Genomic DNA, 15,224 nt, shown 5'->3' with positions numbered 1-15,224 from the left:
TGTAAGAAGGGCCAGTACGCCAGTACAGTAACAGAGACACATGCAAAAACCATAGTATCATAGTATCAGTCAGGGTTGGAACGGACCACAAGGATCATCTAGTTCCAACCCCCCTGCCATGGGCAGGGACACCCCACACTAGATCAGGCTGGACAGAGCCACATCCAGCCCAACCTCCAGGGACGGGGCCTCAACCACCTCCCTGGACAACCCATTCCAGGGTTTCACCACTCTCATGGTGAAGAACTTCCTCCTCATCTCCAGCCTGAATCTCCCCACCTCCAGCTTCATTCCATTCCTCCTAGTCCTATCACTACCTGAGATCCTGACAAGTCCCTCCCCAGTCTTCCTGTAGGCCCCCTTCAGATACTGGAAGGCCACAATTAGGTCACCTCGGAGCCTTCTCTTCTGCAGACTGAACAGCCCCAACTCCTTCAGTCTGTCCTCATAGGAGAGGTGCTCCAGCCCTCTGATCATCCTCATGGCCCTTCTCTGGACACCTTCCAGCACCTCCATATCCCTCTTGTAATAGGGGCTCCAGAACTGGAGGCAGTACTCCAGGTGGGGTCTCACCAGAGCTGAGCAGAGGGGGAGGATCACGAAAAAAATCCTACTAATTAATCTAGAGGTATCAGCTCACACTTCAAAACATGATGGAGTTACCTAGAAAGCAGAAAAAATGCTATACAATGTTGGAATCCGCTTTCCAGAATGAAGTTGTGTGTACTGCAGTAGCTTTAATTTTTTTTTCTGACATCACTAGACCAAGGAGAAGACAATCAGGGTACATTACTAAAGTACTTGAGGTAATGAGGCAGTGGCAATCAATAGAGCAATGGGATCTCACAGACATTTCGCCTCCTAGCTGAACTGCAGGGTCAAGTCCTGGAAGTGAATGATGCAGTAGGTTTTAGGTTTTGAGAAGGTATAAAGCAGAGGTGAGACATAAAAACTCATGGGGGAGCAAGGCTTGTAAAAGCACACACAGATTGCACAGTGCAGGCTGGCAGAAGATCTTATTCTGGAGAAATTCCAGTCAACACTCCTATAGGACTTTTCATCTGGAAAGGCTATGGAATAATTCTGGAAGCACTGCTGGCTCTCCACTAAAGTTGTCCTTTCTATGCAAATTCACAAGCCATTAAGTTCTAAAACAGGTCTTATGGGGAGCAAATGAGAGAACTGAGATTGTTTAGTCTGGAGAAGAGGAGGCTGAGGAGACTGGAGTGAGATGAGTGTTGGTTTCTTTTCCCAGGTAGCTAGCAACAGGATGAGAGGAAGTGGCCTCACGTTGTGCCAGGGGTGGTTTAGGTTGTATATGAGGAAAATTTTCTTTACTGAAAGAGTGGTCAGGCATTGGAACAGGCTGCTCAGGGAGGTGGTAGAGTCACCATCCCTGGAGGTGTTCAAGAAAAATGTAGACATGGCACTTTGGGATATGGTTTAATGGCCATGGTGGTATTTGGTTGGTGGTTGAACTTGATGATCTTAGAGGTCTTTTCCAAGCTTAATGATTCTATGATTCTGCATTCTTTCTTCAGTTTGGTGAAGGCAGTGATGTCCCTGTTTGCATCACAACAAACCAGCTGAAGTCAGTCAGGCCAGCTGGAAAAAGCATGACTGTTAAATGTAGCTGTACTGTATGGGTTTTAAGTGAAAGATGTGAAGACTTTTACATCAGAAGATGAAAAAGACTTGAACCTGACGCTTGTGGGTGTGTACAGACACCCACAGAAGACGTGAGAGGCACTGCTTGCTATCAGTGCAGTAAGCCTGCATCAATAAAGAGGAGTTTTCTTTGCAACAGACTTCTTTTCCTTGATGCTAAATGTAGAGGAATATTAAATGGCACTGCACAGTCAGAATAGTTCTTGGCTGCCTGTAGAAGCAGTTCCCAAAGATGAAGAAACTGAATGACAATCCCAGCACAGGAGAACAGCTGCAAGAGGGCATTAAGCCTAGAACAAGGGGACTGTGTGAGGGAGGGGTGCCAGAAACTCAACCACACTTTGCCTAAATAAGAGAACCTCAGTCAACCTTTACAGGACTATTTCACATAGTGACAGACAACTTCTGCCTAGCTCTGAACACCCACTTCCAGGCACTGCAGTACAGCAGATTTTAAAACTGAGAATTCCAGGTGGGGGTCTCTGCTAACAAAGTTGTTGAACATGACCAAGTAATTCATAAAACTGGCTCATTTTGACAGATTATGTAACATCTGAGGGAAATAGTGACTGACATGTAGAGGAAGAGTGAGTTATCTTACCTCTGTTCTCCCTTACCCCCTTACTAATGATTCATCTAAGCCTTATTTTTAGGGAGGATTATATAATCCAGTTGAAAAGGCCATTTAAAAGAAATTCTATAATGGATCTGTTTTTATAAGTCAAGTAATGCACTGAATTTACTAGACATTGTTTTCTTGTTCCAGATTTTATAAATCACTTCCACTTGCTCACCACATTGGTTGAGGACAGGCTGAGGGAGCTGGGGCTGCCTGGAGAACAGAAGGCTCTGGGGAGACCCAGTAACAGCCTTCCAGTACCCAAAGTGGGCCTACAAGAAGGCTGGAGAGAGATTGTTTACAAAGGCCTGTGGTGATAGGACAAGGGGCAATAGCCCCTAGAGTAGATTTAGATTGGAAGTTAGGAATAGGTTCTTTACCACGAGGGTAGTGGAACACTGGAACAAGAAGCCCAGAGAAGTAGTTGAGGCCCCATTGGTGGAGATTGTCAAGGTTAGGCTCAACAGGGCTCTGGGCAACCTGATCTAGTCGAGGATGCCCCTGCTGAGTGCAGAGGGGGTTGGACTAGATGACTTTTGGAGGTCCCTTCCAACACAGACCATTCTATGACTTATGATTCTACACTAATCTCAAATATAACAAACATCCTACAGAAGAAATGACCAGGTAAATAAGAGGAATCCTGTAAACAAGTCTCCTCCTCTCATTCATAAATAAACCCCCAAAGGAAAACCTATAGTCTGAGCAATTGGACACTTCAGAAACACCTCCCATGCAGGAAAGCTTAACCTGGAACAAGCAAACCACTGCAGGACACATACCCATGGCAAATTAATCCTTTTTGGAGTTTATTGATTAATGGTTTAGTAGTCAGGAGGTGTTGGGTGACAAGTTGGACTTGATGATCTTTGAGGTCTTTTCCAACCTTATTGATTCTATGATTCCATGTTAGCTATCTTTTGGCTGAAAGACCTGAGGTTGTTTAGCCAGGAGGAGAGCAGCCTGAGAGGGGCTGAACTAAAGGGTGGGGGGGGGTCAAGAGGATGGGGCTGAGCTCTTCTCACTGTTGCCCAGTGATAGGACAAGGAGTTATGGGCACAAACTGCTACACAGGAGGTTTCACTCCAACATGAGGAGAAACTTCTTCACTTTGAGGGTACCAGAGCACTGGACCAGGCTGCCCAGAGAGGTTGTGGAGTCTCCTACTCTGGAGACTTTCAAGACCTGGACATATTCTTCTGCAACCTGCCCTGGGTCACCTTGCTTTAGAAGGGGGTTTGGACTAGATGATCTCTAGAAATCTCTCCAGGCCCTACCATTCTGTGATTCTGAGAGATTTCTAAAGCATAGGTGAGGCTGCAAAGGAACCCAGTTCCTAGCAGAGTGAAATGATGATGAAATAGTTAAAACTACATAATGACATCTGTAGTTGTAACTCTTAATGTACATCAATGCATATTATGCACATTATACTATAAACATGTATGTATACAATGTACATTAATGCATATTAATGTAACATTAATAGCTTTAACTAGTAACAATTAAGGGACTCAATGACCTTAAAGGTCTTTTCCAGCCTAGATGATTCTATGATTCTGTAATAAATGGACTCTAATATTAAACATTTTCAAGAGTTTAATCACACCACAGAGGCAAGCTGAAGACTGCAGCAGCTGTGCCACCCCAAGCAAATGCTATGAGCAGGCTGTACAAGAGCATTGTCAGGCTCTGACAGTTTGAAATCTGCTCTGTTGAGCTATTTGATCAGCCCCAATGGCTGATACTTAGCAACAGTGTGGCTCTGGATGAAGTCCAGTGTGAAAGTCCTGCCATTTGCTAGTCCTTCCAACTTCTGGCACCAGCCAAGCGTGTTTTGAACAGCCTGATAAATCTGGCTTGTAAAGGTGACTTTTTCTCGAGATGGATATTCTGTACAAGAATGGCTGTAGCTGGTCAGGCATAAGGGCTGTCCACCACAGCATCTTGGCTACAACAATCACAGTATCACAGTATCACTAAGGCTGGAAGAGACCTCAAAGATCATCGAGTCCAACCTGTCACCACAGACCCCATGACTAGACCATGGCACCAAGTGCCACGTCCAATCTCCTCTTGAACACCTCCAGGGTCGGTGACTCCACCACCTCCCTGGGCAGCACATTCCAATGACGAACGACTCGCTCAGTGAAGAACTTTCTCCTCACCTTGAGCCTAAACTTTCCTAGGCACAGCGTGAGACTGTGTCCCCTTGTTCTGGTGCTGGTTGCCTGGGAGAAGAGACCAACCCCTTCCTGGCTACAACCACTTTTCAGGTAGTTGTAGAGGGCAATGAGGTCACCCCTGAGCCTCCTCTTCTCCAGGCTAAACAATCCCAGCTCCCTCAGCCTCTCCTCATAGGCCTTGTGCTCAAGGCCTCTCCCCAGCCTTGTTGCCCTTCTCTGGACACGTTCAAGTGTTTCGATGTCCTTCTTAAACTGAGGGGCCCAGAACTGGACACAGTACTCAAGGTGTGGCCTAACCAATGCAGAGTCCAGGGGCACAATGACTTCCCTGCTCCTGCTGGCCCCACTATTCCTAATGCAGGCCAGGATGCCATTGGCCTTCTTGGCCACCTGGGCACACTGCTGGCTCATGTTTAGGCGGCTGTCAATCAGCACCCCCAGGTCCCTCTCTGTTTGGGAGCAATGGGCAATAGCAGAAGTCTATAGGGGGAGTTTAACAGCAAGTCAAAATATGATGGTGATGGGCTGGTTTATGAGTTGTATATGGTACACCTCTCTCTTGCCCAGCACAGCAGCATGCACATGGTGGTACTCTGCACTGACCCAGAGCTCCCTTCCTTTTACCTTGCTGCACTTCTCATGTTCAGCTACCCGTGATTTAGTCCTACTCCCCTCCTGACTAAAGATTTTATACATAAAAGCCTCTCTCTGATACAAAACCTAAATTAGTAGCATCAGGCCAGTGGAGTTATTTTAGTGTTGCACTGGCAGCACCGTGATTAAATTAGGTCTCTAATTCTATCTATTATTATCCTTCTTTAATTAAAATTCCAGTAAGGGGATAAAGCAGTTGCCTTGAACAGCACTGCCCAGATTAAAAAATCTGCCAGATTTCTCTGCATCCCATGCACATGGCTATCTGCAACCACATTAGATCTACCACCTTCAATATATTAAAAACTTCAATTACTGGTAGCTAAATATTACTAAGGTACTATTACTGCAGCCTGAAAGGATGTCTTATCACAAAATACTCTTTGAACTGAGGAAAATTCAAAGGAATTTCATATGTTTCAGATAGAAAACAATCTGCTGCTTAGACACTGCCCTCATATTGTGAGCTAGAAGTTCAGTAACTCCTTGATCTAAAGTTCACTATCTATAAGATTCTCCAAACAAAGCTTAAAGCCTACTGCAGGATTCTCTCTTGTGTTCACACATCTGTGGACACACGCAACTGCCCTCATAGTCATGTATGCAAGTTCCTTAAAGGACTTGTTTTGCTGCATAAGCTTAGAGGTAAGACTCCCTTTGTACTACCCTGTTCTTATGTGATTACACAAATCTCATCATGGACTGCACATGGTCTCCTTGAAACACAGCCTTGGAAATCCTCCTGAGTTTGCTGCACAGCAGACTGCTGCTCAGCTGTGAGGTCATCCCATTGCCCTTGATCAAGCTGGAAAGAAGCTTCTGTGTGGATGGGGAAAGGCACTGCAATGGTGCTACCTCTCATTTCCAGCTAGGTCTCATGTCTTGCCCTGGGAACAATTAATTTAGTCATAGAACCATAGAATGGTTTGGGTTGGAAGGCACCTTCAAGATCATCTAGTTCCAATCCCCCTGCCACAGACACTTTCTACTACACCAGGGTGCTCAAGGCCCCACCCAGCTTGGCTTTCAACCCCTCCAGGCTTGAAGCCTCCACAACTTCCCCGGACAACCTCTCCCAGTGCCTCACCACCCTCATGGGGAAGAATTTCTTCCTTATGTCTCATCTTAATCCAGCTTCTTTCAGTTTGAAGTCATCACCCCTTGTCCTGTCACTCTATACCTTTGTCAAAAGTCCCTCCTCAGCTTGCCTGAGGCTCCCTTCAAATGCTGGACATCTACTCTAAGACCTCCCCAAAACCTTCTCTTTTCTGTCTAAGAAAAAACTGTCACAGAACCTAAGCTGCAGGTGGCAAACAACCCTGAATGTTTCTAAGTTTACTTGTGGACAAATAATCTAAACTCTTCTGTAAAGCATTTACTTTTACTTCTGCAACAGCATTTGACACAGTCAAGGCTGTTCTTCAGTACTGCCAGAGTTACAACCTTGAGTGATGCCCTTGGAACATAAATAGTTCTCACGAGGGGTCCTCAACAAGTGTGAAAACGGTCTATGACAACATGCCTTAAGTTTCATATATCCATTTATACCATTTTCACAGTATTTTATACAGTACATTTGTGTATATGGACAAAAAAAATGTACAAGAAGATAAAATGTTAATATTTTTAGAGGTTAAAAAAGATGAGTCATGTGGATTTAAAACACAAAGTGGTCCAAATTTTTTTGTAGCTGATAATGCCAGATGCTGCTTGGCAGGAAGGTGACAGGGTTCCAGGTAATTTTACTAGTTCAAGAAAGAACAAACCCAACAAACTAAATGGTTTCCTGTTTTACAAAGAAAAAAAAATAAATAGAAGCAACCCCACACCTTTTGAGCTTAATCTTATTTAGAATTTATTTAGAATAAACCAGGTTGGAAGAGACCTTCAAGATCATCGCGTCCAACCCATCAACCAATCCAACCCACCCAAACAGCTAACCCATAGCACCAAGCACCCCATCAAGTCTCCTCCTGAACACCTCCAATGATGGTGACTTGACTACCTCCCCAGGCAGCCCATTCCAATGGGCAATCACTCTTTCCGTATAGGACTTCTTGCTAACATCCAACCTAAACCTCCCCTGGTGCAGCCTGAGACTGTGTCCTCTTGTTCTGGTACTGGCTGCCTGGGAGAAGAGACCAACATCCACCTGTCTACAACCTCTCTTCAGGTAGTTGTAGAGAGTGATAAGGTCACCCCTGAGTCTCCTCTTCTCCAGGCTGAGCAACCCCAGCTCCCTCAGCCTCTCCTCATAGGGCTTGTGTTCCAAGCCCCTCACCAACTTCGTTGCCCTTCTCTGGACTCGTTCCAGCAAGTCTGTTGACTTCCTAAACTGAGGGGCCCAGAACTGGACACAGTACTCGAGGTGTGGCCTAACCAGTGCCGTGTACAGGGGCAGAATGACCTCCCTGCTCCTGCTCCTGCTCTTCTTCCCCAAAGGCACATTGTACCTTTTGAGCATGAGAATAGAAATTTCCTTGAAAATTCAACAAAAGTTGCCAATGCTTCCACCTGAATGTTCCACCAGAGAAGGGCAATTAAATTGGTGAGGGGTTTGGAACACAAGGAGAGACTGAGGGAGCTGGGATTGCTTAGCCTGGAAAGGAGGAGACTCACAGGTGATCTTATTGTTCTCTACAGATACCTGAAGGAAAGTTCTAGACAGGCAGATGTTGGTCTCTTCTCCCAGGCAGCCAGTACCAGAACAAGAGGACACAGTCTCAGGCTGCACCAGGGGCGGTTTAGGTTGGATGTTAGGAAGAAGTTCTATACAGAAAGAGTGATTGCCCATTGGAATGGGCTGCCTGGGGAGGTGGTGGAGTCGCCATCATTGGAGGTGTTCAGGAGGAGACTTGATGGGGTGCTTGGTGCCATGGGTCAGTTTTTTGGGTGGGTTGGATTGGTTGATGGGTTGGATGCAATGATCTTGAAGGTCTCTTCCAACCTGTTGTTTTTTTTAAAAAATTATTATTATTATTATTATCATCATCATCATCATCATCATCATCATTATTATTTGGCACATTTACAGCAAATCCTTAGCCCAGTCCTTGCATAAGCGAAGAACCCAGAAAAAGCAGATGAGGCCGTAAAGAACAGTTCTTTTTACACAGTTTATCAACAGTTTCTTAGGTTTATCTGTCCCAGCAGAATAAACTTCAATCCAACTCAGTCTCCCATCCTAGCCCAAAATGATAATTTCCTCTAAGAGGAACAAAGGCTTGGAGAATCCACCCAGCAAAATGTCACCTCCTACTGGTTCTGCTTGCAATCTGCCTACATGAGACTTGGTCATACAGTCGCAAGGTCTTGCTTTCTGCTTAACCACACCAACAACTGAGCTGTTCTGTGGCATAAGAGAAAAGAGAAAACTCCACATAGAGGCAGAAACAGTGAAAATTTCAGGTTTCTTTCCAACCTTTCGGGCCTCCTGCAATCAGATATATTTCATGTCAAGGCCCATAGCAAACTGAGATACTTGAACCATGCTACTCTCCCGAGCTCTTGAGATACTCAACTTTGTAACTATTGAACTTCCCCCCCACCCTGCCAAGTGTAGCTTGGTTTGTAGCTCAGCCACTACAGTGATGTGCGTCACGTAAAGCCATAAATAGGTACAAAGTTAGGTAACCAGAACTAACACTTAGCACAAAAAAAGTCCTTGAGTTATTTGTCTCCACATCTCCGCAACACCTCCCTTGCAATTTCATACACTTGAACATCTGTGTTTTCCTTTAGCTAAGGAATAAATTCCACCCAGATTATATAAAATTGTCTTTATAAAAAGATCTTCATGCACTGCATCCAAGAGGGGACACCATATGGTATCTGGGGTTGGCCAAAATGGACCATCATTAGCTAAGCATTATCCTGACTTTTGAGTATTCTCCCACTTGAACATCTCCTCAATTATATTTTTCTTAAAGACAATAAGATTTCAGGGAGAAAAAAAATAAATAATACAATGCAGCTGGAACATGCCAAGAATGTAAACTGATACCTTTGCCTTGTCACATATGGCAGTAACTCTGCAGCTAAAGCAATCACAATTCTTCATCTGTTAGGAGCTACCCACCCTCATGTTCAGCAGCACTAAGCTACAAATGCACACAACATTTCTATGTTTTTGATTTTCACATGCATATGCACATGCATAAAACCATATCCAATTCCTGCAAAGCAGCCTCCAACAACAGGTCCAAACAAAACCATGGGTACAATCCACTTCTGCAGTCATCATTTATAGGAACAATCATTTTCTGGTCTGCAGGTGAGAATTCTCCTTCACGTATCATAGTTTCATAGTTTCATAGTTTCATTCAGGGTTGGAAGAGACCACAAGGATCATCTAGTTCCAACCCCCCTGCCATGGGCAGAGACACCCTACACTAGATCAGGCTCATGAGAAAAGATAGAAATTTGGTATAAAAAATTTGTCCCTCATTAGACTTGAGTGTGTTTTAATTAATGCAATGTTTTGGATGGTGCATGTCCATGGAAATGAATGAAGTTGAAAAACTCTATCATAGCTCTAGGAAACTCCAACTCGTTCAACAGTGTATGGCAAGGAAACCTCTCTCAGGCAGTCTTTGGGGAAGCTGGTGAAGTTCCAGCTCTACAGGTGTGTTATACCTTGCTTGTACCATGGAGGCACTGAAGTGCTGGCAATATGAGTGATATTCCTATTAGAAGGTTATCTTTATTTACATTCCTTCCTCTATATTGAGGACTTCATACTTAAGATTATCATGCCAAATCTAGCATGAATTAGGTTTTCTGTAAGTGGTTGGCTTTATGATTTAGAAGAATGGGTCCTAGAGGCACAGAAAGCCTGAGGAACAGAGCTGTAAATGGCTGTGAAAACAAACCTTGTTCATGATCTCATCCTGGTTGTTTCTGTTTGTACCACAGAAATGTTTTGAATGGCTAGAAAGTATTAACTAGCAAGATCCAGAAGAAGCAGTGCTGTGCTGGAACTTCAGAAGCATGCAGAGAGAGAGCAGCCTGCAGCTGAAGTAATGGATGAAAAGGGAGCATCCTTGCCACCTGAAGTGCTAGATGCAGCCTTGTTTACACTTTGAGGTAAGACTGGCTAACACCACATCTGCCAGGACACACTCAGATGCTATATAAAGGTACCATCATCCTGCAGTCTTCAAAGGAACCACCTGTGTGTAGGATTTGACTTCATACACATCCTTCAGCAGCACATTCATTTGTCTCTGCTAAATGACAGATGTCAAAGGCACTTTCATAATCATGCTGAAAGAGCTGAGAGTAAAAAAAAACAATTAAAAAAATCAGTGTCTTAAAGCAATAATACCTGTAGTCAAACAAGCAAAGGGATAACATTCCCATTTCCAGGAGCGCCAAGAGAATTGGAAGCTATCAAAGCTTTGACTCTGGGTTCCAGTTCACAGGATTTCACTTTCAGGACAAATTCCTAACTCCAGTTAAGGCACCAGTTTCAACTTGGGCATGTTAAGATTGCCTGAGATAACCACATCATTTCTTGAAATAGCAAACTTTGTAACTCCATTTTCTCTTTGATGTAGTGGTGAGAACCACTGCATGGCTCTGAACCAACCCAGTGCTGATGTGGCGGCTTCATCTGATGGGACCATATGGAATTTTATACCTATTGTATTTACTCTGAATCGTATGTTTATGACAGGCATCTACACTGGCACTGCTGAGCAGCAGAGTCATTAACTGATTGCTGTTACAGTCCACAGGTTTCTACATGAAACAGTAAAAGCATTTATTACAATCAGTTGAATCCAACTTACTTTTACTAGTCTGCAGCAATAATAACATCCTGATAAAAATCAGTGAATTTTTACAAGCAAAATCCTCAGCCCTTGTTAGCCAAAATATAGATTTAAAAATATGTCTGATTGCTTTTATGTATTGAAATAGAACAAGTAACTATTGACAGGACAAGAGGAAATGGCTTCAAGTTGCACCAGGAGAGGCTTAGGTTGGAGATCAGAAGAAACTTCTTGAGTGAAAGGGTTCTCAAACACTGAAACAAGCTATCCAGGAAGATGGTTGATTCTCCATCCCTGGAGGAGTTTCAAAGCCACAGAAATGCGCTGAGGGACCCAGCTCAGCACCAGCCTTGGTAGAGTTAGATAATGGTTGGACTTGATGATCTTAAAGGTCTTTTCCTACCAATTATGATTCCATAAATGAGAAAACGAACTTATTTATAGTCAAGTAATAAAGGAACTTCAACATTCCTAAAGATCCAATATCATTGTTTAATTCACAGATTGCATTGGGTTGGAAGGGACCCTCAATGGTCCTCTTGTCCAACCACCCTGCAGTGAGGAGGGACACCTCCAGCTAGATCAGGCTGCACAGTTGATTGATTAATTGGTATCAACAACCTGAGCAAAACAATACTGTTAACTACTAGGGGAAAAGAATTTTACTTATCTACAAAATTTCCCCTAGGAAACCAGAGACTGTCAAAGGAAGCAATTTTGGTCCTACATCACATGCTCACTGTCACCACTTACTGGTCTTTCTAGGGATTCCTGTTTAAGGAATTTAAATCATCATTTTCCTAGTTGCATAATAAACCCACACCCATATATTTCAGTCCTGTGGAAGTATGTTCATAAAGTACAAACCAAACCCTGATGCACCAAACTTCTCCAATATAAAATTATCTCAACTATTACAAGTATTTCCTGTACTAAATTGATATAACTCAAGAAAACTACTTGCAAGTTGGGACACTTTAAACTGTGGATGAAGTTCTCATGTGATTTTTAGTAGGGTTAACCTGCAAGTTTCTCTGGCATCATGGTAGATACACACAGAGCTGTCATGGTTTAACCTCAGCTAGCAACCAAGCAACAAAACACAGCACTCTTCTCGCTAGCAAGAAGGAAAATTAGCTCCATCCCATCAAACCAGGACAAGAGCACAGCCAAGGGGTACTCACTTCTTACCTCTGAGAGTTTTACCTCTACAATTAAAGGATGGGTATAAACTGTACTAAGATGCTGAAAGTACAGAAAGCCTTTAATCTTGCAAACACACGGTGTGAGCTGGGGCTTAAACATGCTAAATAGTTTACTAAATTGGAAAAGTTTAACCTTCCCCTCCAGACCTCTTGCACTGTCAACTCTTCCAGGTATCTGCAAAGAGCATTTTTATTTCTAGGTAGGTTTATCCATGCATTCTCTTTGTAAGGTGACCTGCAGTGAGTAATACTTGTGTCAGTGATACCACTGATAAAGAGTCATGACTGTTTCATGGTTGTTTTGATTGTGTTCACAATCAAAATCTGTAACTGCTCTGAAATTTCCATCCCCCAAATGATCATTTCTGGAAGCATTCACATTGCAGATACAGTTCTGGACATGAGAAGTGTTAATCTACTGTGATCTGAGAGAATCGCTCTGCATGTGTGATCCTACAATGGAGCTAACATAAATAATCCCTGACTGACCGAATTACTCTCCTCCTTCTTCTTTAAGTGTGGGGTTTGTTTCAAAGCTGAAATGTTGAAGTAACAAGGCAATGGAGACATAGAGCCTCAAACCCTAACTTTTAGAATGAGTTTAGTGATGTTTCTTTAAATTTGTTTTAGCAAATACCCAGCTAACCCAGCAAGCTGTCCTGATGAGAAATGCCACTCACGTCAAGCACGGAGGCAGCAGTAGCTCCTCGGTTAGGGTGAAGCTGGCAGAAATCCACCTCTCATGAATAACATAACTTCTAAATATCCTTTATTTCGGAGCCAAATACACTTTCCCCCCTTCAATTATCACTCTTTATATAACTTTGCTTAGATTTCAACAATAAACCACAAACATTTTCATGCCCTCCTTAAGAAATGGCACCTTTTTAGCAGGGATGTTAGATGTGAGAGCTGAGAGTTTCCTTGGGCTGAGCCCTGAAGGTGTGGGAATTCAAGGCAATGCTGTGCCCACTTTTTTTTCTGCTTGTGAGCACTATTTCTCATCCTCCCGTAAGTACTGGTGCCAAAGCAATTTTCACTTCAAAATTCAAACTCTTTTGTCATTTCGGGCTTGATTTTCAGCTCTCTGATGTTGGCATAAAAGGTGATTGTACTGTTGAATTAGGAGTGTTGGGGGGAAGGTGGTGGGCGGTGGTGTGGAAGAGAATTGTGAATGCAGCCGACTCATTTTTTCAGACAAGAAAAGCCATAGGTGTGAAAGCTTAATTAATTATTTCCCTGCTTCGAGTGGGAATATGCTTCAGCGACTTAAATCTTCCGAGTGGGAATGACACCTCCTGAGTGAATGCAAATGCCTCGTCTCAAAGGGTGATTTTAAAAATAGGCTGTAAGTAGCAAGCTGCCTAATTAGGTAGTTCGGATACAGAGTAGCGATCCCGACTTGATGAGGCTCAGCCCGCAGGTTTCAGCGCCTGCTTTCTCGGAAACAAGGCAAGAACGAGATCTAAGGACCACATCTGCTGTAACCACAGCCGGCTGAGACCCGTTTTCACTGTGCCATGAAATCATCGCAAACTCTATTAACCAGCCTTCCGAGGAAAGCTCTACAAAACACCCACCCTGGGTAAACCTTCCCCGGGAAGGCTGCTGGAAAGCAGCTCGCTCCCGTGTCCTCAAGCCCCCGTGTGCCCCGCTGCTCCTACACCGCAAAACAGAGGCACCTTCCCCGCCCTGGTGCCTTTCAGACGTGTCATTTATCGGGATAAAACTTCAGGAGAGGTGCATTTCGGCTCCTCCAGCCCCGCTCCGAGCTCGCACACCCAGCAAAGCGGCATTGCCCCCACGCCTCGCCCTGCCAGCCCACATGGCCCACGGCTGCCTCGCCCCACACGCTCCCCGCAACGCTCCGGTCGGGACGAGGAGCCGATCTCTGCCGCACCGCGGAGCTCCCCGAGATGCTCGGGAGCGGCGGGGCCGGGGCCGAGAGACAGAGCGGTGGCCGCGGGCGGCAGGGGGAGCTGCGGGGCGGGCCTGAGGGAGCGGTGGGGCCCGGCGGGCCGCGGGTTACCTTCGGGGTTGGCGCTGATGAAGACGCGGACGCTCCTGCCGCTCGGTACTAGGTGGGACGGCAGCGCCGAGAGGTTACCGGAGAAAGCTGCCCGCCTCAGGGCCGCGTCCCGCGGGCAGGGCAACCTGCCGCCCGCCCCGGCCGCCCACATCCCGCCGCGCTGCAGGGCGATCCTGGCAGGCGGCCGCCGCGCCCCGGCTCACAGCCCCAGGACGGCGGCGGCGGCAGTGACGGTAGCGGCCATGCGGACACTCCGGCTGCGCGGCGCGGCTGGGGCTGGGGCCGCGGAAAGAAAGTTTGCGGAGGAGCGGTGCCAGGCGCGGTGGCAGCCGCCCCCCTCCCAGCGCCGCCCGGCCCCGGCCCCGAAGAGCCGAGCGCCGGGAGGAGAAGCCGCGGCGCGCTCGGAGCGAGTCTCTCGGCTTCCCCTCTGCCGAGGGTTCGCGGTGTCCAAAGCAGGGACGTCTCCGGTGAGGCTGCCGACGCCTTCCCTCCTCCGAGTGTGTCACAGCCCCGAGACCGGGTTTTTATAGGAGAACTGCTGCCGGCTCATCCTTGGGGCTCCGAAGAGTTCAGAGCCCTGCTTGGGTTTGTGATCGCCTGCACAGGAGTCCACCTGCTCAGAGACAAAAGGGATGCTCTTGCTGTTTGGGTTTTTTTTTCTTCTTTTATTTTATTTTTTTTTCTTTTTAATCAGTTATTTATTTATCGGAATAAATGAAAAGCCGCCGTTGGAAGAATGCCAGAGGAAGGAAGACAGGAAGCAGCGAGAGCAGCAGCCGTGGGATGCGGTTCCCTTTGCAGCAGTCAGTGGCGGGGCGTCCCGCCGGGCAGCGCCCATCAAATATTTAGCAGGGCGGCGGGGTCGGGGCCACGGGGCTTTGAAACCTCCCCGGGAGGGGCTGGGCAGGCAGGGAGCTGGCAGCAGAGCGGAGGGGAGGGGCTGTGGAGGGGTAAGGGAGGGGTGGCAACCGAGTTTAAATTAGCCCGGTGGGGCTGGCGGCTGGGGGAATGCCTTCTAGGGGGACGGGGCAGCTATTGACGGTGGGAGCTGCAGGGGTTTCTGCAGGCTTAGGATTTTAGAATCCTAGA

The 15,224-nt window shown here is 45.9% G+C and overlaps 1 protein-coding gene across 1 annotated transcript in view; it reads right to left on the bottom strand.

The window, feature by feature from the left end:
• The window catches only part of NWD2 (NACHT and WD repeat domain containing 2), a 64,569-nt gene extending 49,572 nt beyond the window's left edge, over positions 1-14,997 (bottom strand). The window contains exon 1 of the mRNA XM_068137549.1: positions 14,136-14,997. Within this exon, the coding sequence (XP_067993650.1) occupies positions 14,136-14,286 (151 nt within the window). The 5' untranslated portion in view covers positions 14,287-14,997. The remainder of the gene's footprint in view (positions 1-14,135) is intronic.
• Between the last annotated feature and the right edge of the window lie 227 nt (positions 14,998-15,224).

This window comes from Melanerpes formicivorus, unplaced genomic scaffold (assembly GCF_026170545.1).
Source record: "Melanerpes formicivorus ecotype bairdi unplaced genomic scaffold, bMelFor1.0.p_v2 SCAF_4, whole genome shotgun sequence".
NCBI classification, from domain to species: domain Eukaryota; kingdom Metazoa; phylum Chordata; class Aves; order Piciformes; family Picidae; genus Melanerpes; species Melanerpes formicivorus.
Note: the sequence above shows the minus strand (reverse complement) of the source record. Positions and strands in the feature narration are given on the sequence as shown.